The sequence below is a fragment of the Vanessa cardui genome, chromosome W (assembly GCF_905220365.1).
Source record: "Vanessa cardui chromosome W, ilVanCard2.1, whole genome shotgun sequence".
Lineage (NCBI taxonomy): Eukaryota > Metazoa > Arthropoda > Insecta > Lepidoptera > Nymphalidae > Vanessa > Vanessa cardui.
Genome location: NC_061153.1, coordinates 13,599,240 through 13,625,916, shown reverse-complemented (window position 1 = coordinate 13,625,916; position 26,677 = coordinate 13,599,240). Strand labels below are relative to the sequence as shown.

The 26,677-nt window shown below is 37.6% G+C and overlaps 2 protein-coding genes across 2 annotated transcripts; one reads left to right on the top strand and one right to left on the bottom strand.

Moving 5' to 3' along the window:
* The first annotated feature begins 7,579 nt into the window (after positions 1–7,579).
* On the top strand, positions 7,580–19,165 carry LOC124542684. The gene is made up of 2 exons (XM_047120609.1): positions 7,580–9,872; positions 18,992–19,165. Exons 1-2 carry the CDS (start codon positions 8,280–8,282, stop codon positions 19,004–19,006), a joined length of 1,608 nt encoding a protein of 535 aa, XP_046976565.1. The 5' UTR covers positions 7,580–8,279; the 3' UTR covers positions 19,007–19,165.
* Positions 19,166–19,913: 748 nt separating this feature from the next.
* LOC124542648 lies at positions 19,914–21,358 on the bottom strand. The gene is made up of 2 exons (XM_047120577.1): positions 21,193–21,358; positions 19,914–20,683 (listed from the first exon to the last, which is right to left on the bottom strand). Exons 1-2 carry the CDS (start codon positions 21,356–21,358, stop codon positions 19,914–19,916), a joined length of 936 nt encoding a protein of 311 aa, XP_046976533.1.
* Between the last annotated feature and the right edge of the window lie 5,319 nt (positions 21,359–26,677).

The following is a 26,677-nucleotide window of genomic DNA, read 5'->3' as shown; positions in this document are numbered from 1 at the left end:
AATAAAATAGCAACAATGACAAGTAATAGGAAAAAAAAAGAAAAACAGACATCGCAATGGTAAGTCAATATTTTTTGGATTACATATGATAAGATCATAACTTAGGCTTTTCAGTTGTATTATATTTCTCTGGTCCAAGTCCTTTACTTTTTATTTATTTATATTCTAGGCTCTCAAGTGTAAGTGATCAAAAACAATACTATACGGAGAATACTTATGTTAGACAGAAAGTTAACGCCAAGAAGATTTTAACCTGTGGAAGAATATTAAATATCCAATACAAAAAAAAAAAAAAAAAATTGGAGTCGGAGATTGTGTTTAAAACTACAATAACTACAACAACCGGTCACCGAGCGCTGGCATGACTCATTCCAAGTGCTATCGGGCCGCAAACAGACAGGTACCTACTCTTACTATTAATCGTATTCCTAAAGTAAACTAAACATACTTAGTGTATTATAATAATTACATTCTGTTAAAATTTATTTTCATAATTTATATCAACTTTTAAATACTGAATACCTACACACGAGTACATACTATAACATAACATATATACATATATACATACTCATAATAGAACAATTATTTAAAAAATAAATAAATAAAAAATAAAAATAATAAATGAGTATCTAGTATCCTCATTCAGTTTTTTGTTTATCTAGCAAGTATTGTTTATATTTACTTTTAAATGTTGAAATTGTTTTCAGGTCCCGCAAAGGAGGTGGAAGATCATTCCAGCACTTGGTGGCGTTATACCTGAAGCTGCCTCGGAACGCTGCAGTTCTGTGCTGGGGCATTTTTAGCATAAAAAGTGACGCTCGCGTGACATGTTCATTACTGTTCCTTTTTAACCATTGTAGTTTGTGGTATAGGTAAGGAGGAATCTGATATTTAATAACACCAAAAAGTAACGATGCAAAGTGTAGTTGTCTACGATAATTCATTTTTAAAATATTGGCACTATTTAGAAAAGGCGTAACATGAGTACGAGGTGGAATATTGAAACAGTACCGTGCGCATGCATTCTGCACTCGCTGTATTACCTTTTTAGTGCGTGCAAGTAAGCGGGGCCCTATGACTGCGTCAGCGTAGTTAAACTTAGACAAAATTAAGGCCTCGCATAGTTTGATACGGACATTCGTTGAAATTGAGTCTCTTATACGATAAAGGATCTTTAATCTATAAAAACAAGTTTTCGTCCATTAGTACACCTAGGTTACGTGCCTCGGTTACCCTTTCAATATGTTCACCTCTTATCTCTACTTTAGGGTTATAAATGTTAACTAATTGTATTTGACGATCTGTGCCAAAAATCATGTATTTTGTCTTGGCCGCATTTATAGTCAAAGTGTTTGACTCCGACCATTTGGAGATACGGTCTAAGTCCTGCCCAAGCTTGTGCAAAGCTAAACTAATCTCACTTGGTTTAAATGATATATACAATTGTATATCGTCCGCGTACATCTGAAATTTACAATTCTCTATTTTGTTTACTATGTCTGATATGTAGATTATAAAAAGAATAGGGCCCAAGATGGATCCCTGCGGTACGCCCCTGTTTACCTGGCTACAGACAGATTTATCAGCATTACCATCCTCACGTCCTATTTCTACATATTGAGTGCGATCGGACATATAACTTATGAACCACTCTACAGCTTCTGAGCTAAAACCATAGTATGCTAATTTTGAAAGTAATAGAGTGGTGTTTATGGTATCAAAAGCTCGCGAGTAATCGAGAAGCACAAGGATAGTCGCCTTCCCCCTGTCCTGAGCAGATAGGATATCGTCCACTACATAAGCTAATGCGGTTGTAGTACTCCTTTTCTTTCTAAACCCAGATTGTTCTGAAGGCAAAATATTGTTCAGTTCGAGATAGTCCCTTAATTGATTGCAAACTACTTTCTCAAGAACTTTAGACAATCAGGGCAGGATGCTAATAGGGCGTAAATCCTTTAGTTCTGTAGGGTTACTGTTCTTTGGTATGGGCTTAATTATGGACTTATGCCATTGATTAGGATAAATACTAGTCGTTATTGATTTATTTATGATTTTTGTAATTAATTGAATTGAATAAGGAAGCGTAGGTAATAACATATCAAGTGAGATGCCATCAGATCCGATGGCGTTAGTATGCAATGACTTGATATGTCTGAATATGTCAGTCTCTGTAACAACATTTATATTAAATATTGAATGTCCAAATTTATGCGTTAGAAAGAAATCAATATCCGATTGGAGAACAAAGTTTTTGCCAGGAACCGTTAGAAAAAAGGTATTTATTTTATTAGGATCACGTAATTGTTCTGGTAGCTGCATGTCACATTTCCTATTGATATTTACATTATATTTTATATGCGTCCATAAGAGCCGAGAATTTTTGATATTTTTATTCACATACATATCAAAGTATGCCTTTTTTTCATTTTTTATTGCCTGATTCACTAAATTCTTTAATTGTTTATAGTAACTGAGATGAACATCGCTTTTATTTTTAGTTGCACGTGTGTGCGCACTGTCCCTAAGTTTCATCATAAACTTGATGGTAGCGGTGATCCACGGGTATTGCCGATTTTTGATGCTAATACATTTAAGAGGTGCTAAAGTATTATAAACACGAAGCACTATCTTGTTAAATTCCTCCACCATATCATTAACATTTTCAAGTTCAGCAATGCACTCCCAATTAATTAACGCTAGATTCCTATCCAACTCATTCCAGTCAATAGCTTTAATGTTTCTAATACAAATGCTTTTAGAGTGAAATACATCTTTGTCGATACTAAGCTCGCAAGAAATGAAAGAGTGGCTACTTAATGTACTAATATGATCAACCCATACCCGGCATATACTTGTATCTGAGCAAATTAAGTCAATTAGGGTCTCCCTATGGTTTGTAAAATGCGTCGGTTCAGTAACATGTTGAGTTAAGTTAAAAAAAGATAAAAAATCAGTGATCATATTGTAATTAACGTGATTATTGTTAAGAAAATTAATGTTAAAATCGCCCATTATTATTAGATGATCGCGCCATGTAAACGTACTCAGAGTCTCATACAGGGCATCGAAGAATGTATGCACACTTAACCATGGAGGTCTATAGGCTGTACCTATTACGATTTGCTTGCCTTTGATTTTAATTCCTATCCACATCTGCTCAACGGACGAGGGAGGATGAGTAAGAGTGCGTACGGTTAAACCCTGCCTTATATAAAATCCTACTCCGCCACCGCGCGCTCGTACCCCTGGTGGCCTTGGTATATGTCGAAGATTATAACCTGCAATGTTAGGCGCACGCCCGTCTTCGCCTGCTTTTAACCACGTCTCGTTAAGGCCTAATATGTCTACTTTGTGTCTTTCTACGGTAACAATGAGTTCCTCATGATTAGTCCCAAGAGACCCAGGACTTATAAAACCAACTTTTAAGTGTCGTGGATTAATCATTTAGAACCAAAATATATTATATATGTATATGTGTAATTACTTGATGGCAAATTGAATGCAATATGCAGGAACAAGTTTCAACATAAATTTGAAAGCAGACTATAACAACATTACTTTGAATTATTGCAGATAGATTAAATTTAATTGTTATTGATTTTATATTAGATGTTACGCGTTTTAAAAAGTTTTCGAATTTAATTCCAAGAAAAATATAATACAAGCTGTACCTAAACCAATGCACAGAAAAAGTGTCTATACTTAATATTGCTTTTAAGTAGTTAAAGTAACTAATTAAAAAAACAAAAAACAATATTTGTGAGTCCATAAACAAATAGTTAAATTTAAAACTCAAATAGACGTTTGACCAAAAACCGTCATTAAGTCATCCTCCGAGCGTATCCTGTGTGCTGCTGTTTCCTTGCTACGCCGTGCATATATACGTCCCCCGCGGGTCCATACATAACGCCAGCCGTTCTTATGGCCCTCCTCCCTTGCTTTAAAGAAAAGGAACCGGTTTGCTCGCGTCAGCCGCTCGTTGATGTAGAATCGCTTCGGTTCCTTATCTATTTCGAAGCCCGATGAATCCGCCCCGCGGCGCACGCGTGCGGCGCGCAGTAGTTGTTCGCGGAGCGCGCGACGCGCCAGCCGTACGACTATGGGGCGCGGCCTTAGTCGTTCACTGTTCTCCACGTGAGCCGGTCGCGGGCCGGAGCGTTCGACGTAAACAACATCCTTTTCATCAATTTGCACGCCTATTTTGCAAGCTACGAGCCCCAAAATATGCGGCAAATTCTCTCCTGCTCGTTCCGTTATGCCTGTTATCTCGACGTCATTTGTCAAGCACGATTGATCACGGTCATTTAGCTCGGACTTCAGATGCGCAATTTCCTCCAGGAGGCCGGTTTTCGGATTCGACGTGGATGTCTCCTCAAGCCGAGACAGTCGTATCTCTATGCTGTCGACTCGCTTGCCTACTTCCGACATTGTATTTTTTAGATACATGAGTTCCTGTCGAAAGGAAGACACCTCATGTGTCACCGCCACCAGCTCATTGCGTAGCAATTTGATTTGCTCCAACAGTGTATTGGCAACTTCTGCGTCCTCCTTGAGTGTCAGCAATAACGGGGAATCAGTGTCTGGCTCATTTGTCCCACTCATGGATATCGAGGCAGTGACCGAGGCAGGTGAGCATGGCTTCGGCTTACAGCTCTTGCATATCCATTTCGGTGCCTTAGAATCGGGGCTTTTATTGACAGCACAAGTCCGATGAAATAAAAAGGAACAGCGAACACATTTTACCGTATCAGCCAACGCAAGGAACTTTCCACAGCTATTACATTTGTTTGCCATTTTACTGTGTTAATCCAGTTACCGTGTTTTGTTTTTAGACGCCAATTATAAAGTTATTATTAAGGAAAAATTGTTAGTGAACGTAGGAATAGTGCAGAAAATATACGTGAGCTGCTACACTTTGCATAAGGTGGGTACGCAAACAGCTGACCGTCACTTCGTGCTATTAGATGTTAATTTATAACACTTCCCTATATAAATAGTTTCTAATAACACTGTCACTACTTTAAGATACACTGTATATGAGTTTAATAAAGTTTTTATATCGCAATTACTTGTTTTATTATTTTTCTCTAATTATTAAATATTATATCGTAGCAAAAAACTGTCACCGCTGTCAGCGCCCTCTACTATGTGTGATGTTTTGATGTCCAGTCATTGTTTACGTGCTTACCCATACAAGACTGCATCGAAATTGTCAAGAGGAAGCTACAGACACACAACATGCCTAGTGAATATGCAGAGCTGTTACATCACTGCCTCACATCTGGTTATTTATTGTGGAATGATGAATTCTATGTACAAGTTGACGGGGTAGCCATGGGTTCTCCAGTATCCCCCGTGGTCGCCGATTTATTCATGGAAGACCTGGAGGAGAGGGCTCTTCGCTCCGGACCAATAACACCAAGGTTTTATAAACGGTACGTAGATGACACTTTCACAATATTACCTAGTGATCTGACATCTGCATTTTTAGTACATCTTAATTCTATAAATAAAAACATTCAATTTACTATGGAATTAGAGGCAAATAATTCTTTAGCTTTCCTTGACATCCTTATTATCAAGAATCCTGACAATACAATATTAAGTCACACAGTTTATAGGAAACCCACACACACCAACAAATACCTCAATGGTGACTCGCACCACCACCCTAGTCAGTTAGCTACCGTTGGCAAATCTTTGTTTCAGAGAGCCCACCATCTCTGCGATGCTGAACACCTAGAGGACGAGCTACGTCAGGTCAAGCTTGCACTCCACCAGAACAAGCTGCCCGTGCCTCGCCAGCATCGCAGAAGCCGTATCAAACCACCCACAGTTGAGCGACAACCTGCATTTCTTCCATATGTGAAGGGAGTTACAGACAGGATTGGCAACATCTTGAAGCGAGCTTCGATTAAAACCGTTTACAAGCCTCATAAGAAAGTAAGCCAGTTCTTGAGACCTATCAAGAGTAATATTCCTTTACAAACTGCGGGAGTGTATAAACTCGAATGTGATTGTGGTTTATCTTACATAGGCCAAACAAAGAGGAGTATCGGTACCAGGGTCAAGGAACACATAGGAGATGTCAAAAATAGGCGTTCTTCAAAGTCTGCAGTCTGTGAACATGCTTTGGATAAACCTAACCATTTTATTCGATTTGATAAACCACAGATCCTCGCTAAAGAACACAGATTCATTCCTAGAATGATACGCGTGGCTATTGAAATTCAAAAACATCCGAACATCAATAGAGAAGATGGTTGGAGACTTTCTAACACCATCCACTTATTAAAAATTTAAAATCCCAAATCCAACAGACTGCAAGACCTAAAGATACAGTCAGCGCCTTCTGCGTGCAACCGGAACGTTACTCAAGATACCAATTGAGAAATCGTTGGCGGTAGTTGTAAATAATATTTCCTTTGTTCTTCTTATAGACAAATGTCACCTTAGTCTACCCTTGACCACGAACGCTGTAAAGTGCTCGAAACGTCGGGATGTTAAAAATAATTAATATACGCGATTCAAATCCGTTATAGCTAGTTTTATTTCAACAATAAACAGTCTTAGCGGAATGCTGAGTGAGTGAGATATCTACATGAGAACAATGCACACATAATGTTTCATCTCAGTCACAGAGTCACCTCTAGTGCTGAGCCGTCGCAAATTAGATGCAAATATCTTCAAACCGAAATAGGCAGCTAATAACTCAAGAAAATTTATATGTTTGGTTGCTTCTTGAGGGCTCCATTGACCGTTCGCAGTCTTTCCGGCACATACTGCCCCCCACCCAGTTTTGCTGGCATCAGTAAAAATCTCTAATTTGTAAATATCTTCCCTTATGGGATTGATAGCATTTCTAATCGATTTTATCCACCAATGTATATCATTTTGTAAGTACGTTGGTATATTCATGTAAATATTATAATCACTAGACTTTAATAATGCAAGATATTTACATCTTTCCATCTGTTTTGTTGGAATGAACATGTTCTACCGGAACCGACTACGATACACGGTACCGTTCTCGAAGTTTTTCAAAAATATGTCTACCTCGGGCAGACTCTGCGATTAGGTAGAAACAACCTTGAGGACGAGGTGAATAGAAGAATTCAGCTGGGTTGGGCAGCGTTTGGGAAGTTACGTCGAATCCTAACATCGTCGATCCCACAGTGCCTTAAGACGAAAGTCTTCAATCAGTGCGTCCTACCCGTCATGACATACGGAGCCGAAACGTGGACACTCACGACAAGGCTGGTCCACCAACTTAAAGTCGCTCAGCGTGCTATGGAAAGGGCTATGCTCGGCGTTTCTTTGAGGGATCGCATCAGAAATGAGGTTATCCGTCAAAGAACCAAAGTCATCGACATAGCCCACCGGATTAGTAAGCTGAAGTGGCAGTGGGCTGTTCATATTTGTCGTAGAACCGACAACCGTTGGGGAAAACGTGTTCTAGAGTGGAGACCGCGTCTCGGCAAACGTAGTGTAGGACGTCCTCAGGCACGGTGGAGTGACGATATACGCAAGGCGGCAGGCAGGAGCTGGATGCGAGTAGCCGGAGAAAGACCACAGTGGCGTGCACTGGGAGAGGCCTATGTCCAACAGTGGACAAAAATAGGCTGTTGATGATGATGATCTGTTTTGTATAGAGCCAGCCATACTGTACGCCAGGACAAGCGGATGCAAGTAGACCGACATCGCGAGCAAAATATCGTATAGAGCATCGCTCTAAACGACTTAGTCTAATAAGCTCTGTTAATATGTTATTTCTTTTTGCGTCGGTTAGGCATATGTAAAAGTTTGTTGTGTCAATTATGAAACCTAGATAGGTACATCTATTAGAGGGTGTAAAACAACTTTTCTCCTCATTGATAATGAAACCAAGGGATTAAAATAAACTTCTGGTGTGGATTATATTATCCACGAATTCTTGATATGTAGGTGCTATACAACAGACGTCATCTAAGTAAATAGTTGACAGGAAGCCTAATGACCTTAGTAGTGACATGACTGGCTTGAGTAATGTAACGAAAAAGAGATGGTGTGTTGACTAGAGAGGGGAGTTGTTGTCGAGGAGAGGCGAGGACGGGAGGTGCGTTGTGGAGAGGAGAGGAGAGTTGTATAAAAGAGGCGGCAGTGTGTGATTCGGATTACTTCTTGTTACATACATTATCATATACAGTTGTGAAAGAGTGATTAAATAAGTTTAATATCAAAGGCAGTGTTTATTTTTATCTACCGGCGTTATATATCAGAAGAGGGATTACCGCAAAATGAAGAGAACCCGCGAGACCCCAGGATATTCTTTACGAATAAAAAGGCACCGCGACTCACAAGTAAGTGAATCCAGTAAGAAATCTATGCCTGTTAAAGAATTGATAAAAAAGAGGGTAGATAAAGCAGTAAATCAATGTTTCAATAGTGAGTTAAATATTAGATCTACAAAATTACAAAATACAGAAAAAATAGTTCCTGATTACGATCCTGATAATCGTGATTTAAATATAAAAAGTTGGATTAAGAAAATTGAGCAATTAGGCGTAATTTATCATTGGAATGACGAAACTAAATCATTTATATTGATATCAAAGCTACAAGGACAGGCTAGACAATGGTTTAATAGATTGGATTCGTATGATTATTCGTGGGAAGAATGGAAATCTATGATTATAAGGGCTTTTCCACGTCATCATGATTACGCATCTTTGTTAGATGAGCTTATGTCTAGAAAGAAACTCCCAACTGAATCTATGACTAAGTATTTTCAGGAAAAGTTAGCCATGTGCTACAGGTGCCAATTGAGCGATCAAGCCGCTGTATCCTGCATTGTGCGTGGGCTGCCTCAAGAACTTCGAGCAAATGCACAAGCATTTCAGTGTCATACTCCAGACGAGCTGTATGAAGGTTTTCTATGTGCCTTTGATTCTTATCAAAACAATTCACAGAGAACGCAAAACTTTCCTGTCAAAGCTGTTGGGCTTTCGAAAGCTTTAAACGCTGAAGGGTCTACCAGCCAGTTGGAAAATACCAATACGAGAAAAACACCGGTCTGCTATCGCTGCAATGAGATAGGACACGTTGCGACTACCTGTAAGTTGCCTGATAAACGTAGATGTTTTAGATGTGGTAAACTAGGTCATGTGGCGAGCACGTGCACTGCCGATGGTGAACAGGTAACTTATAAAAAGGTACAGCTATTATCAAATTTAAACGACGTATATAAGAAAAATGTTCGTGTAAATGATGTACACATGAAAGCTTACATCGATACAGGGAGCGAGCTAAATGTTATCAACAAGAAGGCATCAGACGCACTTAAACTGAAGGTAAAGCCAACAAACACTGTTTTAAAGGGTTTTAATAATTGCTCTGTTCGTGCTATTGGAGAAGTTGAGTTTGATCTTTTAGTAGACAACGAGATAATTAAAACTTCTGCCGTAGTCACCGATGTTGATTTGGGAAATTTTGTTTTAATAATTGGACAAACTATTATAAATAGGGAAGATGTTATGTTAAGCGTTTCTAAGTACGGGGTCACCTTATCTAAAGTTCCAAATATACCTAACGACTTAATGAATATCGATATGTGTGATGAAGCGAGCTGTTTCAGAGTTGAATTAATAGAAGATACAGTTGTACCCATTGGCGACAACCTGGTGAGGGTAAAAGTGAATGGAGCCGATTTAGGAAACTATTGCACGAAGCCGAGACGATATAGCATGGGCAAAGTTGTGTACGCCATAGCGAGCACAGTACTCAAGGACGGTGACGGCTATGTGAGGGTCTGCAATATTGGATCGGACTCCATTATTTGGAAAAAAGGGATGACGATTGCCAGAGCCGAGAAGTGTACAACAAATTTAGAGGTGAGTTCAAGTCATTTAATTTTGAGGAGAGGTGAGATGAGTATTAAATTTAATCAGGAATTGGCAAATATTGATGTGGGAGATGTTGACGAAAATTATAAAGTTGAGTTAATTGAACTATTAAAATCGTACAGAAATTGTTTTGCTAGTACAAATGAAGAGATAGGTTGTACAAATTTAGATGAAATGAGGATTGAACTTAATACTAGTAAACCAATAGTTCGAAAACCCTATAGATTAGCTCATTCAGAGAGACAAGTAGTATCTAAATTAGTTGACGACTTAGTTAGTGGTGGTATAGTTAGGGAGTCAAATTCAGAGTATGCATCTCCAATTATACTTGTGCGTAAGAAAAACGGTGATTATAGACTATGTGTTGATTATAGGGATCTAAATGCAATTACAATAAAGGATCGGTTTCCTATGCCGCACATTGATGACCAATTGTCTAAATTATCGGGTAAAAATTGTTTTACGAGTTTAGACTTGTTTTCTGGCTATCATCATATAAAAGTTCATTCGGACTCTATCCATAAGACGGCTTTCGTTACACCAGACGGACTATATGAATATCTGAGAGTACCATTTGGATTAGCCAACGCACCGTCAGTATTTATGCGCGTTATTCAAAAATTAGTTAAACTTGTGGGTAGTCTTGAAATTATTACTTTTATGGATGACATGTTGTTATCCACTTCTAATGTGCCAGACGGTCTAAAATTACTGGAAAGAGTTCTTATTCAATTAAAAAAGCTGATTTAAAGCTAAATATAAAAAAGTGCGCATTTCTTAAATCTAGTGTATCATTTCTCGGTCATGAAATTAGTGCGGATGGTATAAGGCCGGGTAACCAAAAAATAAACGCGGTATTTAATTTTCCTAAACCTACCAATTTACATCAGTTGCGTCAGTTCTTAGGGTTATGTAGTTATTTTAGAAAATATATAAATAAATTCGCGATAATTGCAAAACCATTAACCGATTTGACAAAGAAGTCATCGGAATGGGTATGGGATGAAAGACAAAACGAATGTTTCAATGAATTAAAACAAAAATTATGTTCACGACCGGTTCTTGCCTTATATGATCCCTCCTTGCCTTGTGAAATTCATACAGACGCGAGTAAAAACGGTATAGCCGGTATTTTATTTCAGTACCAAAACGAAAAAGAATTAAAGCCTGTATTCTATTTTAGCAGAGTAACTTCGCGCGAAGAATCAATGTATCATAGTTACGAATTAGAGACTCTAGCGGTTGTGGATTCATTGAAACATTTTCGAGTTTATGTACTAGGACATTCAGTTAAAGTAGTTACAGATTGTTCCGCTGTGAGATACACTTTATTGAAATAAATAAAATTTTAACAAAAAGAAAAACCGACTTCAAACAAAACACTATTTTAAAACAAATGAATATGCACGAAAAAGTAATAAAAATAATTGCGTATTCAACATATTTTTTAGAGTCTTCCTAAGTTAAATGAAATGAAAAATATTAGACTACTTAAAAGTCGATTAACGATTATATCATGTAGTTATAACTATTGTTATATTTGGAGCCGGTGTCAGCCACGGTGCCCTTGCCCCAACAATCAAAAGAAAGAAGCGATACGAGCCCCTTGATTGATCCAGTATATTATTGTGTAAAAGGTAATTTGTAAAAAACATATTTGTTAAAGTATTCTCGTATTGTTTTTTGATAGATATACTATAGGGTTTTATTGGCTGACACCGACTCCAAATATAACAATAATTATAACTACATGATATAATCGTTAATCGACTTTTAAGTAGTCTAATATTTTTCATTTCATTTAACTTAGGAAGACTCTAAAAAATATGTTGAATACGCAATTATTTTTATTACTTTTTCGTGCATATTCATTTGTTTTAAAATAGTGTTTTGTTTGAAGTCGGTTTTTCTTTTTGTTAAAATTTTATTTATTTTTTGATTTTAAGTGAAGCTGATGTTGACTAACTATTTTTTTTTTAATATGGAAATTAAGCGTTCCGTTTATATGAGTCAGAAACTACTTCGAGGACAATTTCAAAGGAAACTTGCGAATAAAGCAAAAATAGACTTTCGAAAATGCGGATTTAATACGTCACGCGGCGTAAACTACAAGGATCCCTCGAAAGAGCTGTAATCGAACTCAGCAAAAAAACTTTGAAAAAGACCAACTATATTTCGTACATCATATGACATCACATCACATACACAAAATTTGATTAAAGATAGTAAGAAATTCTGCCCCATATCGCACCCTAACTGCGAGCCGTATAGGAGTTCCATCACTACATAGTATAAAACAAAGTCGCTTTCTCTGTCCCTATATCTTTAAATCGACGCAACGGATTTTGATGCGGTTTTTTTTAAAAGATAGTGTGATTCAAGGGGAAGGTTTGTTTATATAATACATGAAGAATATAGTAAAGAAACACTGATAATTTTAGAAGTTTGCGATGTGATGTTGTATATAAACAAATTCTGTAGTATATTTAGTATCAGTATTGCACCCGTGCGAAGCCGGGGTGGGTAGCTAGTTGATTATAATATTCGACTATGATAATTACATAAACATAACCACATTACGGAAGGTGACTCAAATATTCAAATAACCCATAAATAAAAGATTCGACCGAGTATCGCTAACGTGCTCCTCAGAATTGTTTCGTTCCCTTCCGTTCCGTTACTTTGTCATGGATCATGTGCTCAGAACCTTACCAAACTTTCACCAAATTAACCTTGAAGTATATATTTTATAATAAAAAAAGAATTATCAAAATTGGTTAACGTGATTTTCAGTTATTCACCTATTTGTCGCGTATATACGTAATGCAAATTTAAGACTTATGTCGTTTTCACATGGATACCATCATCGGAAAAAAAAATAAAAAAAATGGGACCCCACGGGAAGCACTACCTTTCAAACAAAAAAAAAATTATCAAAATCGGTCCACCCAGTGAAAAGTTATGAGGTAACAAACATAAAAAAAAAAAAAAAAAAAAAAAAAAAAAAAAAAAAAAAAAATACAGACGAATTGATAACCTCCTCCTTTTGGAAGTCGGTTGAAAAGATTTAGTGCCTCGTATAGCACGTTGGTGGCTCACGATTCAGGAATTTGATATTTTAATTGAATATAGACCTGGAGATCGTATGAAGCATGTCGATGCCTTGAGCCGTAATCCATCAACTGAGGCAGCAATGCAAGATAATATTGATCAATTAAAATGCTTTGTGAATATTGTCAATGTTAATATGATATCCAGCGATGATTGGTATTTAACAATACAATTACAAGATGACAAGTTACAAAATATTATAAAGCAGTTATCTGAAGGAAATCCATGTAGTGATATCAAAAATAATTACAAAATTAAAAATGACCGATTATATAGAATAACTTTAAATGGGGATAGGTTAGTCGTTCCGACATTCGCTAGGTGGAAGTTCATGCAAAAGTTTCACGACCAAATAGGTCATGTAGGTTTTAAACGGTGCGAAGAATTAATTAAATCTGATTATTGGTTTCCCAAAATGACCCGTTTTATTAAAAAGTATATAAATCATTGTTTAGAGTACGCTTAGGATAAACGAGAGGGCGCTAGCTTGCGTTACGTTAGTTTTCGGCTCTGTGATATTTACAGTAGAATAAATAAAAATAACCACAATTTAAGTGTTAAGTTGCGTTTAAATGGTGTTTCATGAGACAATACAAAGACTGAGCGTAAAAGTGAGACGAGTGGCATCAATAGTTTACTAAAATTCGTAAAAATAGTGTTGAGACTTTTTGGACTCATTCTGTGCACTACATGAAACAAAGACAGTTAAAAACAGTGATTTTAACATCAACATAAAATAAACAATCTCTCCTTAAACTCGTGAAATCTGTGTTTTAGCATTTATTAAATTTATTTGTCTGATATAACCTAAAAAACACAAAGAATATAAAAACACAAATCATCGTACTCATCAGCGACATCTAGCGACGTCTAAAGAAACCGCTAGATAATAAATCTATACCACCTTGCTAAAACGTGCTCCAAGAACTCACCACAAGGTGGCACTGTACAATACACAAAAATAAAGAAATAATTAATGTTTTGTACTAGTACTAGCGCCACCTAAAGAGGAGAAGTGCAACCAATTAGCGCACCAGATAAATCGAAATATCGGCTACATTAACGTACTTCAAACAACTACTATTAGAGGGCGTGTTTTACACAAAAAGACAAACATCATCTTAAACTAAAATAAAAAATGGAAGAACTTGCAACTTTAATAAGAAATCTACAGTCAAAATTCGAGGAACAAACAAATGAGCTAAGAGATATGAAACAAAGTATCCCACAAATTATAAATAATAACATTGATGAAAAATTCGCAAACTTAGAAATTAAATACAATACATTACAAAACACCGTGGATATCCAGAGCCAACGCATACAGCAATTAGAGCGAAAAATTAGAAAGAAAAATTTAATATTTTTTGGAATTGAAGAAGGCGAAAATAATTATTTTAATTTACAGAAGAAAATACTAGATATTTTAGAACAAAATATGGGATTAAGATATAATGAAACAAACATAGAAGAAGTGAAACGTCTAGGGTTAAAAAATGATGGAAAAATAAGACCTGTTCTTGTAACCCTTTCTACACTGGGCATAAAAATAAACATAATGAAAAACAAGAGAAAACTTAATGGTACATCATATTATATTAAAGAAGATTTTCCACGTGAAATATTAGAAGAGCGTAAAAAATTAAGTGCCCAACTACACGAAGAAAGGAATAAAGGCCATAAAGCTTTTCTAAAATATAATAAACTTATTATTATTCCTAAAGACCAAGAAAATCACGAACATCAAAAATCAAAACAAACCCAGCACGCTAACAAAAGGAACCTATCTGAGTCACCGGAAGACAAAATTGAAGGTTCAAAAAAGAACAATATTAAAAACCCTTCAAAAAGACAAAATGCAAATATCCAACAATACATAGTGAAAACCTCAAACCGGAATAAAGACTTGCCTTCTGCACCTCCGAACAGAAGTAACACCTCGATCGTGCTCTCACAGTCACGATCAAAATTAAATTGACAAAATGCGGCCTCCTCACGAAAGTCTCCAACACGGCTGGTCACCGCGGGGACTAACGACCACAACCCTCCAACACAGCAAAAACTTTTAATATGTACATATAATGTAAGATCGCTCTTATCCTCACAAAGAATGATATTACTTACAAATTCATTAAAGAATATAAAATATGACATTATTGGATTATCGGAAGTTAGAAAATTCGGAAACTGCATAGAAGAACTTGATGACCATATTTTTTGCTATACAGGAGAAACGAAAGGTTTATACGGAGTAGGGTTCTTGATAAAAAAGAAATATAAGCTAAACATCGAGAACTACGTCGGAATATCAGAACGAGTATGTATATTAAATCTTCAATTCGAAGAAACCAAAATATCTTTAATACAAGTATATGCCCCCACTCAAGAAGCGTCAGAAGAAGATATAATATCTTTCTACAAACAACTACAATCGGCCCACACCCTGGCCAATGGAATAATTATTGTCATGGGAGACCTAAATGCAAAAATAGGACAAAGAAAGCAAGGCGAAAATTTAATAATGGGACCATACTGCTTTGGCAACAGAAACGATAGAGGAGAACGTCTACTAGAGTTTGCTCTAGAAAATAAACTTACGATAATAAACACATTATTTAAGAAAAAAGCAGAAAAGTTATGGACATGGGCTAGCCCAAACGGCAATATTAAAAACCAAATAGATTATATTCTCAGTAATACTCCCCAAAAATTCTTAAACATAGAAACATTATATAACAACCTTTTCGCTAGCGACCATAAACTAATACGGGGAACACTAAACTTTAAAAAACAAAAGAAAGGCCGAGCAAAGTTTGGAAGCCATCGGAACATATTGCAAGGGGAGGAAAATATAAATACATTCTTAAACACATTAACAAACAAAATACAAAATATAACTGAATTTACAAATGACGATATCGACTCCTCCTACAATAAAATAGAGTTAGCTATCACACAAAGTATGAATAACATAACCTATAAAAAAGAAAAAAAGAACATTATATCACCAGAAACAAAAGACTTAATAGATAAACGAATAAAACTACAGCGTAAACACCCAAAAAGCAGAGAAGAAAAACAAGAACTTAGTAACCTATTTAAGACCACAGATAAGAAATTAAAAAAAGACTACGAAAACTACAGAATGCGGATAATAGAAACAAACTTACTAAAAACCGGAAGCCAAAAAAAAGCCTTTAATCAATTAAATTCTAGTAAAAAATGGATTCCAAACCTATCATCAAAAAAATCTGACAAACACATACAAACACGAACAGATATCGTCGAGACTGCTACAGGATACTACAAAGAACTGTACAGCTATAAAAATTGTGATTCAAGTAACGATGAATACCTATATCAACTAGACAATACAACGACGTCATCAATTGTAAAATCTTTTGAAGAACCCGAAATAATAAAACAAATAGACAAACTTAAACAAGATAAAAGCCCCGGACATGACAATATACCGAACGAAGCACTTAAACTAGGAAAATACATACTGGCTAGGACTCTTACAAACCTTTTCAATAAAATTCTCGTAGAACAAAAAGTTCCAGCGAAATGGACAGAGTCGAGAATAATATTGCTATATAAAAAGGGAGATCCATCAGATATGAATAACTACCGTCCTATCAGTCTACTCCCTACTATATACAAATTATTTGCGGCCTGCTTGAACAAAAGAATAGAGTCAGAGATAGAATCACACCAACCTATAGAACAGGCAGGATTTCGAAAAGGTTTTTGTACAATCGATCATATCCACACCTTAGAACAAATTATCGAGAAACACCAGGAACGTCAGCAACCTTTATACCTAGCTTTTATAGATTACGCAAAAGCTTTCGACTCCATATCCCACGACAGCTTGTGGCCAGCATTAGAAAACCAAGGTACATCTAAAACTTATATAAACATCCTAAAAGATATCTATAGCAAAAGTACAAGTCGCGTGAAGCTTGATAGAATAGGGCCAAAAATAAAAATATGTAGAGGCGTGAAACAGGGAGACCCGCTATCATCTACGATTTTTATATCCGTTCTTCAACATATAATGAAAGATCTACAATGGGAGCGAAAAGGTATCTACATAAATGGAAAAACCCTAAGCAACCTTAGATTCGCTGACGACATAGTCCTCTTCTCTACATCAGGTAAACAATTGCAAGAAATGATATCACAGCTATGCGAAATAAGCAACAGTATAGGATTACAAATAAATACATCAAAAACAAAAATAATGACCAACTCACTTCAAACCCCGATAATAGTCGACAACGTACAAAGCTTGGACTATGTAGGCAGCTACATTTACTTAGGAAAAAGCATCTCATTTGACAAATCCAGAAACAAAAACGAGATAGATCGAAGAGTAAACATAACCTGGAGTAAGTTTTGGAACTTAAGAGAAATATTGAAATCAAAATTATCCTTAACACTAAAAAAGAAAGTAATGGATGGATGTTTGCTCCCCTGCCTATCATATGGATCACAAACATGGATATATAACAAAAATACAAGGGATAAAATACAGAAGACCCAACGTGCCATGGAAAGGAATATACTCAACATTAAGCTAAAAGACAAACAAAAATCAGAAAGTATACGCAAAAAAACCAAATTTTTAGATACACTCCATCATATGAAACGATTAAAATGGAAGTGGGCTGGACACGTGGCAAGATTGACTGATGGGAGATGGACACAACGGGTTACTAATTGGACAGGACCAAGTGGCAAGAGACCCAGAGGGCGTCCCAGAGAACGCTGGGTCGATGAAATTAAACAAATTGCAGGACCGGACTGGACAGAAAAGGCAAAGCAAAGGACAACCTGGAAGATGTTGGAGGAGGCCTATACCCATTAGGGGCCTTAACTTTTTTTTTCTTTTCTTTTTTTTGTAAATTTATATAGCATACTTGTAAACGTTGTACTGAAGTTAAGGAAATAAAAGGCTTATTATTATTATTATTATTATTATTAGAGTACGCTTATGCTAAAGGTAATTACGGAAAGCCAAGTGGTGAATTACACCCTATCCCTAAGCCTAGTGTTCCGATGGAACTCGTTCATATCGATCATCTTGGCCCCTTTTGTAAGACAAAAAAAGGCTATCAATACATTTTAATGATCGTTGACTCATTTTCAAAATTTCTATTAGCTCGTCCCACTAGAACGATTAATTCTGTAGAGACTGTTACAGTCCTCAAGGACATGTTTAGTTTATTTGGTTTTCCTAAGAAAGTAATATCCGATAGAAATTTAGCCTTTACTAGTAGAGTTTTTAAGGAGTTTTCAATGAAACATCAATTTCACCACACATTGAACGCATAGCTTGTCCCAGGGCCAATGGCCAAGTCGAGCGGTACAATCGTACACTTTTAGATGCCTTACGTACTCGCAATGTCGATCCTAATATGTGGACAGAATGTCTGCAAGACATTGTATGGGGGATGAATAATACAATTAATGAAAGTCTACGTTATCATCCGTACGAAATTATGTTTAGTCATAAAGGTAGACTTATGCCGAATTTAATTGGTAATGAAGAGTCAACATCTGTAGGAGTAAAACGTAAAAATGCATCAAAACGTTTAGAGCGTCAAGCTGAAAATATGAAGCGAAATTATGACAAATGCCATAAACCTGAGAAAATTTTCAAAAAGGGGGATTTAGTACTCTGGAAACAAGCACCTTCAGGGGGTGAAGTTAAGAACGTGAATAATAAATTGCAAGTACTTTATTCTTGGCCTTACATTGTACAAAAAGTCTTGGATAATGCCCGTTACGAAATTAGAAGTGTAAAAGGCATGCGTGGTTATAAAAAGTTCTCTGGTATTGTGGCAGCCGATTCTCTTCGTACCTATCGAAGTGCCCCTGAGTGTAGTGAGACTAGTAGCGATGACGAAATAATTACTAGGGATGATTTAATTGATTTATTTGAGAGCTAAAATTTTGTGTTTGCACCAATTGCGGTGCAATTGTTTCAGGATGGCCGACTGTAACGAAAAAGAGATGGTGTGTTGACTAGAGAGGGGAGTTGTTGTCGAGGAGAGGCGAGGACGGGAGGTGCGTTGTGGAGAGGAGAGGAGAGTTGTATAAAAGAGGCGGCAGTGTGTGATTCGGATTACTTTTTGTTACATACATTATCATATACAGTTGTGAAAGAGTGATTAAATAAGTTTAATATCAAAGGCAGTGTTTATTTTTATCTACCGGCGTTATAGTAATTTAGGGAACACATAGGGAGCTGTGCTCAATCCGAAAGGTAAGACATTAAATTCAAAAAACATGTCTTGCCATTTGAACCTCAAATATCTTTTGTGCGACTCATTAATATGTATTAAAAAATAAGCGTTGTAAAGTTCTAAAGAAGCCATGAAATAGTCCTTGTAGATAAGTTTTAAAGTGGTTCTGAGGTCTTCTAACTTAAAGTGGTCGGTTTTTATAAATTTATTAAGACCTTTTAAGTTTAAGATAAATCGTGAATTACCATTTTTCTTTTTTATAATAAAATAACTGGATAAATTTGACCTTCACACGGTGAGCATTCGGAGAAGGCGCCAGATATTAATAGATCATTAATAGCTTTTTTATAAAGAATGATCTCATTGGTTGTTAATTGAGGCATTTTCAGAATGTACTTCTGTACTACGGGTTTGAAAAAAGGGATGGAATAACCCTGTACCCGAGACAATATAGTTGGGTCTCTAGTTATCTGTAACCATTGATTATAAAATAGATTAAGTCTGCCAGAACAACGTACCGTATCTAACAGCGTTGGTAAGGACGTCTGTAACGCTGCTGTGGCAGCTGAGCCGGCGGTGGTGGCGGCGGTGGTAGTAGTTGCGGCGGTGGCTGCACTACTGCAGACGCTAGCCACAGTCGCCGCTGCATTGGAGCAAATTGCGGTTATGCGGCTGGTGCTTGCGAGTAGGTAGCAGGATCCTGTCTCCTCTTAGCGGGCTGCCTGCTGTTTGACCGCGGAGGTTTCGAGTTTAAATTGCGAGATTGGACTCGCGAAGGCACTTTGGATCTGGGTGCTTTAATTTCAGAGCCCGATTTGCTTATAGCTTTAGCAGCTTTGAGTGTATCGGCTAACTGTTCCCCAAACAGAAAGGTATCAATCTCGGTCTCATAGAGTTGACTTTTTATATCTTTTTTGATAGATGTACAGATAATACTTCTCCTTTTCATTGATTCACTAAATTGTAGATCACAGAGCAGCTGAGCACTCTCAAGGAGTGGTTTTATGACAGAGGTTTCTTTATATTCAGAATTGAACATCTTTGTGAGAGCCTCGCCAATACAGGATATAACAGATGCTATCTGATTCTGCTTAAACTCAGTGCCTCTGTCCTTGCCTATCAGGGTATCTGAAGAAGCAGCTTTTATTTCGGGGTTTAAAAGCGGAGCAACTAGCTTAGGACAGTTTCCAGGTATAAGGTGTTTATTCAGAAGCTCCTTACGGGCCTCTTTAGTAAGCCCGGAGGTTGCGATATGCTCCCACCGAAGTGCGATATCTTTCTGAATATTATCCCCGAACGTTTTGGAGTTCGACGGGGACGCGCCCAATAATTCGAGGATATTATCATCCAAGTTGCATTCCGCGGAACCAGAAAGAGCTGGTTCAAAGGGCTCAACGTTAGGTTCCAGATGCGTTACAGCCGTTTCTTGGCTATCTGGAACGAAGTGCATAAAATATGAAAATTTTATTATTTTGCACTTTGTTGATGTCGTATAGATTAGGTAAGCTATGCGACCAATTACGAGAGCAAATTTATTTACAAAGCAGGACTAAAATCCATGCAATGTATTTGTTAATTTCGTAATTATAGTTAGTTGTTTAATTTAATTAAAATTTAGTGTAGGTAACTACAAAATTATTCACCAGGTCAGCGAGTGAGTCACAAAGTGACGCGTGTGACTAGACAAATACTAGCGTCAGCTAGCCCATTACTTTATAACATTATAACTTTATAATTATGAAAAGGTACATTTAAGAACAATGCAAAAACAATAATCTGTTTATTGCAAATTGCTTTTTGATCAATTATTATCAAAAAATTTATTGGCTTATTAAACTTTTATAATATAAATTTATTGGCTTTTCAAAGAATTTTAACTTTGAGTATTAGATATTCTGGTATAAAGTAAACTAATAATGATATATACATATATATTTATGTACCTTCAAGTTGTGACAGCACCGGCGAGGGACAGTTGTTCCCCGATTCGCTGCTGCTGGAAGAAATACGACGAGGACGTTTCTTACGTTTCCGTAATATCTTCTCCAGTTTTCTTATTTTACGGCAAATGTACTCGTCACTGTCGTCGTTAATACTTCTCTTTGGCATTCTTCTTTATTTTAATTAACTTTATGAAAAAAGTAATATATTGGTAGTATAATCTACCGCCACGTCCTAGAATCGGTGTTGCCACACGAAAACAAAATTTGCACATTTGTAAAAACACAGGTTTTTGTATTTTTATTTTTAAAATATGTTTTTTAAACTATAGTGTATGATTAGCGAGTCGCTGCGTGACACTACAATTGTTCTCTAATCTCGAGGATGAAGCTAAGTATAATTACAGTCCACTAATTAGTAACAACAGCAACCTAAAAACTATGTTAGTGTACTAATACTAAAAAATATTCAATGAAAAAAATAAATTAATTAATTAATAGATAAACATAAAATGAAAACATAAGAATATCTATTTCATTCTGCTTACTGGACTCACCACTACGACAATAATATGCTCTAGCATTGGCTCGGTAAGCTTGGCACTGAACATTTTCAGAATGTTGTTAGGACTGCACCGTATTCTGTTGAGTAATGATGCGCTCCGCTTTCTTAAAATCGCGGAAAAGATATCGGTACTCGCTTCGGTAAGCATTGCGGACGCAGTCCCAAGAAAACCCTGAACCCGTTGTTATACTGCACTTTTAGTGCATTCAGTGACTTTTTACTGTAGTTGGTCCACATGGCACACCTATAGAAAGTTTGACAGTACGACTTAAACAGTGTTATCTTAGCTTGCTCACTACAGTGCGCAAACCTGTGGGCCAGCATGTTACATCTGGCGGCTAGTGCCCTACGTTCCCGCTCTATGTCTGCGTTGTCTTTGAGATCCGCGGAAATGTAATGACCCAGATATTTAAAAAGATTTAACTGTACACTGTTTAATTTTAACACCGGTTCATAGTTCATTACTCTTCCGCGGACCACAAAGACCATATATTCATTCTTCTTTACATTATAGATAAGGCCATGGTTTGTTGCATATTGTTCACAAATTTTTAGAAGGGTTCTTATTGATCCAACTGTCGGACCCAGCAGCACCATATCATCTGCCTAACTCAGATTATTGATACACACGTCATCATCCGAACCGGTGGTAGCTTCACTTAATTGTTAAATGACGATTCAAAAGTGCTTGTAAAAGCCCACTTGAATACTTAAAAGTATACTTTGATTTTGATTGATTTTGACAATCCAGCAACTGACCCGCTTGCAGCTGAGCTCCAAAATTAAATCATTCATATAAAAATTAAATAGCTTAGGTGAAGTTATTCCCCCCTGTCTCACCCCACACTGTAACCTATAACTATCTGACAGCGTTTCACACCACCTTACAAAGTTTTGCTGCTTCAAATACCAAAATCTTAACAAGGCAATCATTTCAGGCTGTACACCTGCTTTACGAAGCTTCTTCCACAGTAAGTCGCAATACACTAGATCGAAGGCTCTAGAAAGATCTAAAAAACAGGCATACACCGGCGTCCGTCTACTCGTGTAGTATTGGGCAGTCTGCTTTAGACACAAGATGGCACTCTCCGTTGACAGACTAGGCATAAACCCAAATTGCGCGTCATGTATACTTATGCATTGGCTCAAATTTTGGTCTATTAGACTGTCCAACACCTTAACAAGTACTGTAGCTAGAGATATTGGTCTGTAGTTATTTTTATCATAAATATCTCCTGTCTTATTCTTAACTAAGGGGATCACTAATGTTTTCATCATGTCAGCTGGTAAGTAAGAATGTGACAACACACAACACACATTGAATAAAACATTGCTAGCAAACGAATCCTTTGGGGTCAATTTTGCGCTCACTACTGTTCGGGGCAAGCGGAGCAGGCATCATAAGGCAACCCCACCACACTCGCTGTGGACTTCTGCAACATAAGGGGACTCAACTCCAACTTGAATGCCGTTCACTTTCACCTTGAGACGGCGAAGCCGGCCTTGCTCTTTCTTACCGAGACCCAGATATCTTCTCCTGTCGATACGTCTTTTCTCTCTTACCCCGGGTACGAATTGGAGCACACTGCTGACTTCGCATCCGGATCGCTATCGAATTGTCGTCGATCCCCCTCTGGGCTCGTCGGACCACTATCTCGTCCGGAGTACAGTGCCGGTTACACGGTACTCACGACCTCGTTTCGCGGGCTGCCGTCGCGTGTGGCACAACAAGTCAGCAGATTGGGAAGGGATGCGGTCCTTCTTTGCATCTTACCCATGGGTTTGTTTCTCAATGGATGATCCGATCGTTGTTGCTGACTCTGTCGCCGATGTGGTGCTTTAGGGTATGGAACTTTTCATTCCATATTCTGCGGTGCCCATTGGTGGCAAGTCCCAACCCTGGTTTGGTCGTTTCTGTAAAACGGCTTCACGCCGAAAATGGGAACGCTACCAAGACTGGGCAAACGCATCGGCGTCTCGTGATGCAAACACTAGCACATTCAGAAAGGAATATAACTCTGCTTCTAGGTCCTTCAAAAACGTGATTGCTCAGATGAAGTCGAAGTACATTGGCAGAATTGGCGAGAGACTGATGCGCTTCCCTTCAGGAACACGTGCGTTCTGGTCTCTCGCCAAGGCTGTCCTAGGGAGTTTCTGTTAGCCTTGCTTTCCATCTTTGCACAGGGACGGTGAGTCATTGGCCCATACCGCGAAGGAGAAGGCCGATCTTTTAGGGGCTCTCTTCGCATCGAACTCGACTCTGGATGACCGAGGAAAGTCACCACCATCAATCCCGCGTTGTGATACGACGATGCCGGAGGTTAAATTTCGGCAAAGTGCCGTTCGGAAAGCACTTCTTTCCTTGGACATTCACAAGTCGAGTGGACCCGATGGCATCCCTCCAATAGCGCTACGGACATGTGCTCCCGAGTTAGCACCGGTCTTAAAGCGTCTTCTCCGGCAAACCTATGCATTAGGCGTCGTCCCGAACTCCTGGAAGACTGCTTTGGTGCATCCAATCCCTTAAAAGGCAACCGCTCAGATTCGTCCAATTATAGGCCTATAACCATCAACTCCTTGCTCTCCAAGATAATGGAGTCCCTTATTAACTGCCAGCTCCTGCGGTATCTAAAGGAGAACCAGCTGATTAGCGACCGCCAGTACGGTTTCCGTCGGGGTCGGTCGGCCGGTGACCTTCTAGTTTACCTTACATTACATCTCCTAATTATAATATTAAATTATATAATAATATAATTCTTTGATTTCATATAATTATATTTAGATATTTGTTATATATAAATATATTATTATATAAATATATATTTTATTTAGTATATTATATTTTTTTGTATATGCATTATGAATTCAAGCTCTGAATCATTTTATTCTGCAAGAGATGTTTTATTTTCTTAGTACTGATGATAATTTTCAATTACTAGAAGATTTACTATCTAATGAATTCTCACGTTTTCGTAAGAATTTAAATATTTGTCACATCAATGCACAAAGTGTTCCAAGTCATTTTTCCGATCTCTTTTCTACATTTAACCAGGCATCCATTCATGCTGTTCTTATTTCCGATACCTGGTTAAAACCTTCTCTTCTTTCTACTTCTTTTTCTATACCTAATTGCATCTTAATCAGGAATGATCGAATCGGAAAAACTGGTGGGGGTGTTGCAATATATTTAAAAAGTCACATTCCTTACAAACTTATCTGTCAATCAACTTCCCAGTATAACGCATCATCTGAATATTTATTCATCGAGATAGATGTAGGCACCAAGATAGCCCTTGGAGTGGTCTATTGTCCCCCAAATATCAATTATTTTTCTTCTCTTGAGTCCCTCTTCGAGAATCTGATGCCTAAGTACACTAATCTTATTGTAATGGGGGATATCAACGCCTGTCTGATCAAGAATAATTATCGGTCGTCTAAGCTCAGATTTTTACTAGACTCCTTTAACCTCCAGGTTTTACCGCTCGCTGCAACACACCACCCTATCGACGGTCCCGACAGTCTCTTAGACTTAATTATAACGTCTAAAGGTGACTTGGTCTCTAAATTTGGTCAGTTTTCAGCGCCGGAATTCTCTCACCACGATCTAATATTCGCCTCCTTTAAATTCAGATCACCTAAGCCCAAACCCAAGATGCTGCTGCTGCGAAGCTACCGTTACCTAGATCTCGATAGGTTATTGGAAGATGCTACTCTTATTCCTTGGACGCAGATAGAGGTGTTGTCGTCAATTGACGAGAAGTTGCATTTTCTGTGCTCTAAATTAATTGAATTATTCGAACGACACTCGCCTCTACGCCTTGTTAAAATAAAAAAAATTTCAAACCTTTGGTTTAATGACGATTTAAGAAATGCGAGAGTCAAGAGGGATAAAGCCGTAAGTATAAGAGGGACCGTTCTGCTCACAACTGGTCAGCTTATAAAACTGCAAGGAATCGCTGCAATCAGTTGTGTAGGAAGCTCAAACGCCGATATATCTTTGACAAAATACGTGAATCTTCTCCCGAGGAAGCTTTAAAATTTTATAATACCCTCGGTATTGGCAAGTCTCAAACTTTCTCTGATCAATCTCAATTGGACTTAAACAATCTCAATCTTCACTTCTCTTCACCTCCAGTCCTCGACTTGCAAACTAAACTTTGAACGCTTTCTGAAATACATGGCTTGCCTAGAATCACTTCCCCACCTTTCAGCTTTTCTCCTATTACGGAGAATGATGTTAAGAAAACCATTCTTTCGATCAAATCTAAGGCGGTTGGTTGCGATGGAGTAAGTCGAATTATGATTACCCTTATCCTCAATTTTCTAATTCCCTCCATAACTCACATCGTAAACTTCTCCTTGGCAAGGCTTTTGTTCTCCCACTCCCTAAAATATCAAATCCTTCGCTACCTTCTCATTTTCGTCCTATAACAATTCTCCCCTTTTTATCCAAAATCCTGGAGTCCATTGCACACCAACAAATCTCTTGCTACCTTCATAAATGCGACTTATTCAATCCACTCCAATCGGGCTTTCGCCCAGGTCACAGCACAACAACAGCATTGTTAAAGGTCACGGACGATATTCGTATTGCCTTGGAAAACCAGCAACTCACAGTGCTCATGCTAATTGACTTTAGCAATGCTTTCAATGCAGTAGACCATGACCTCCTTCTTGCATTTCTTTCCCATGCTAACTTGTCAGAATCTACTGTTGAATGGTTTTCTTCTTATCTTCGAGGGCGCCGGCAATCCAAACGCATTGGTCAGCTACAATCTGATTGGTGCGAAGTGAGTGCCGGCGTTCCTCAAGGCGGCATATTATCTCCTCTGTTATTTTCTGTTTTTATAAACGCCATCACTAAAATTTTAACTTCGCACTACCATCTGTATGCCGATGACTTGCAGCTCTACGAACACTCTG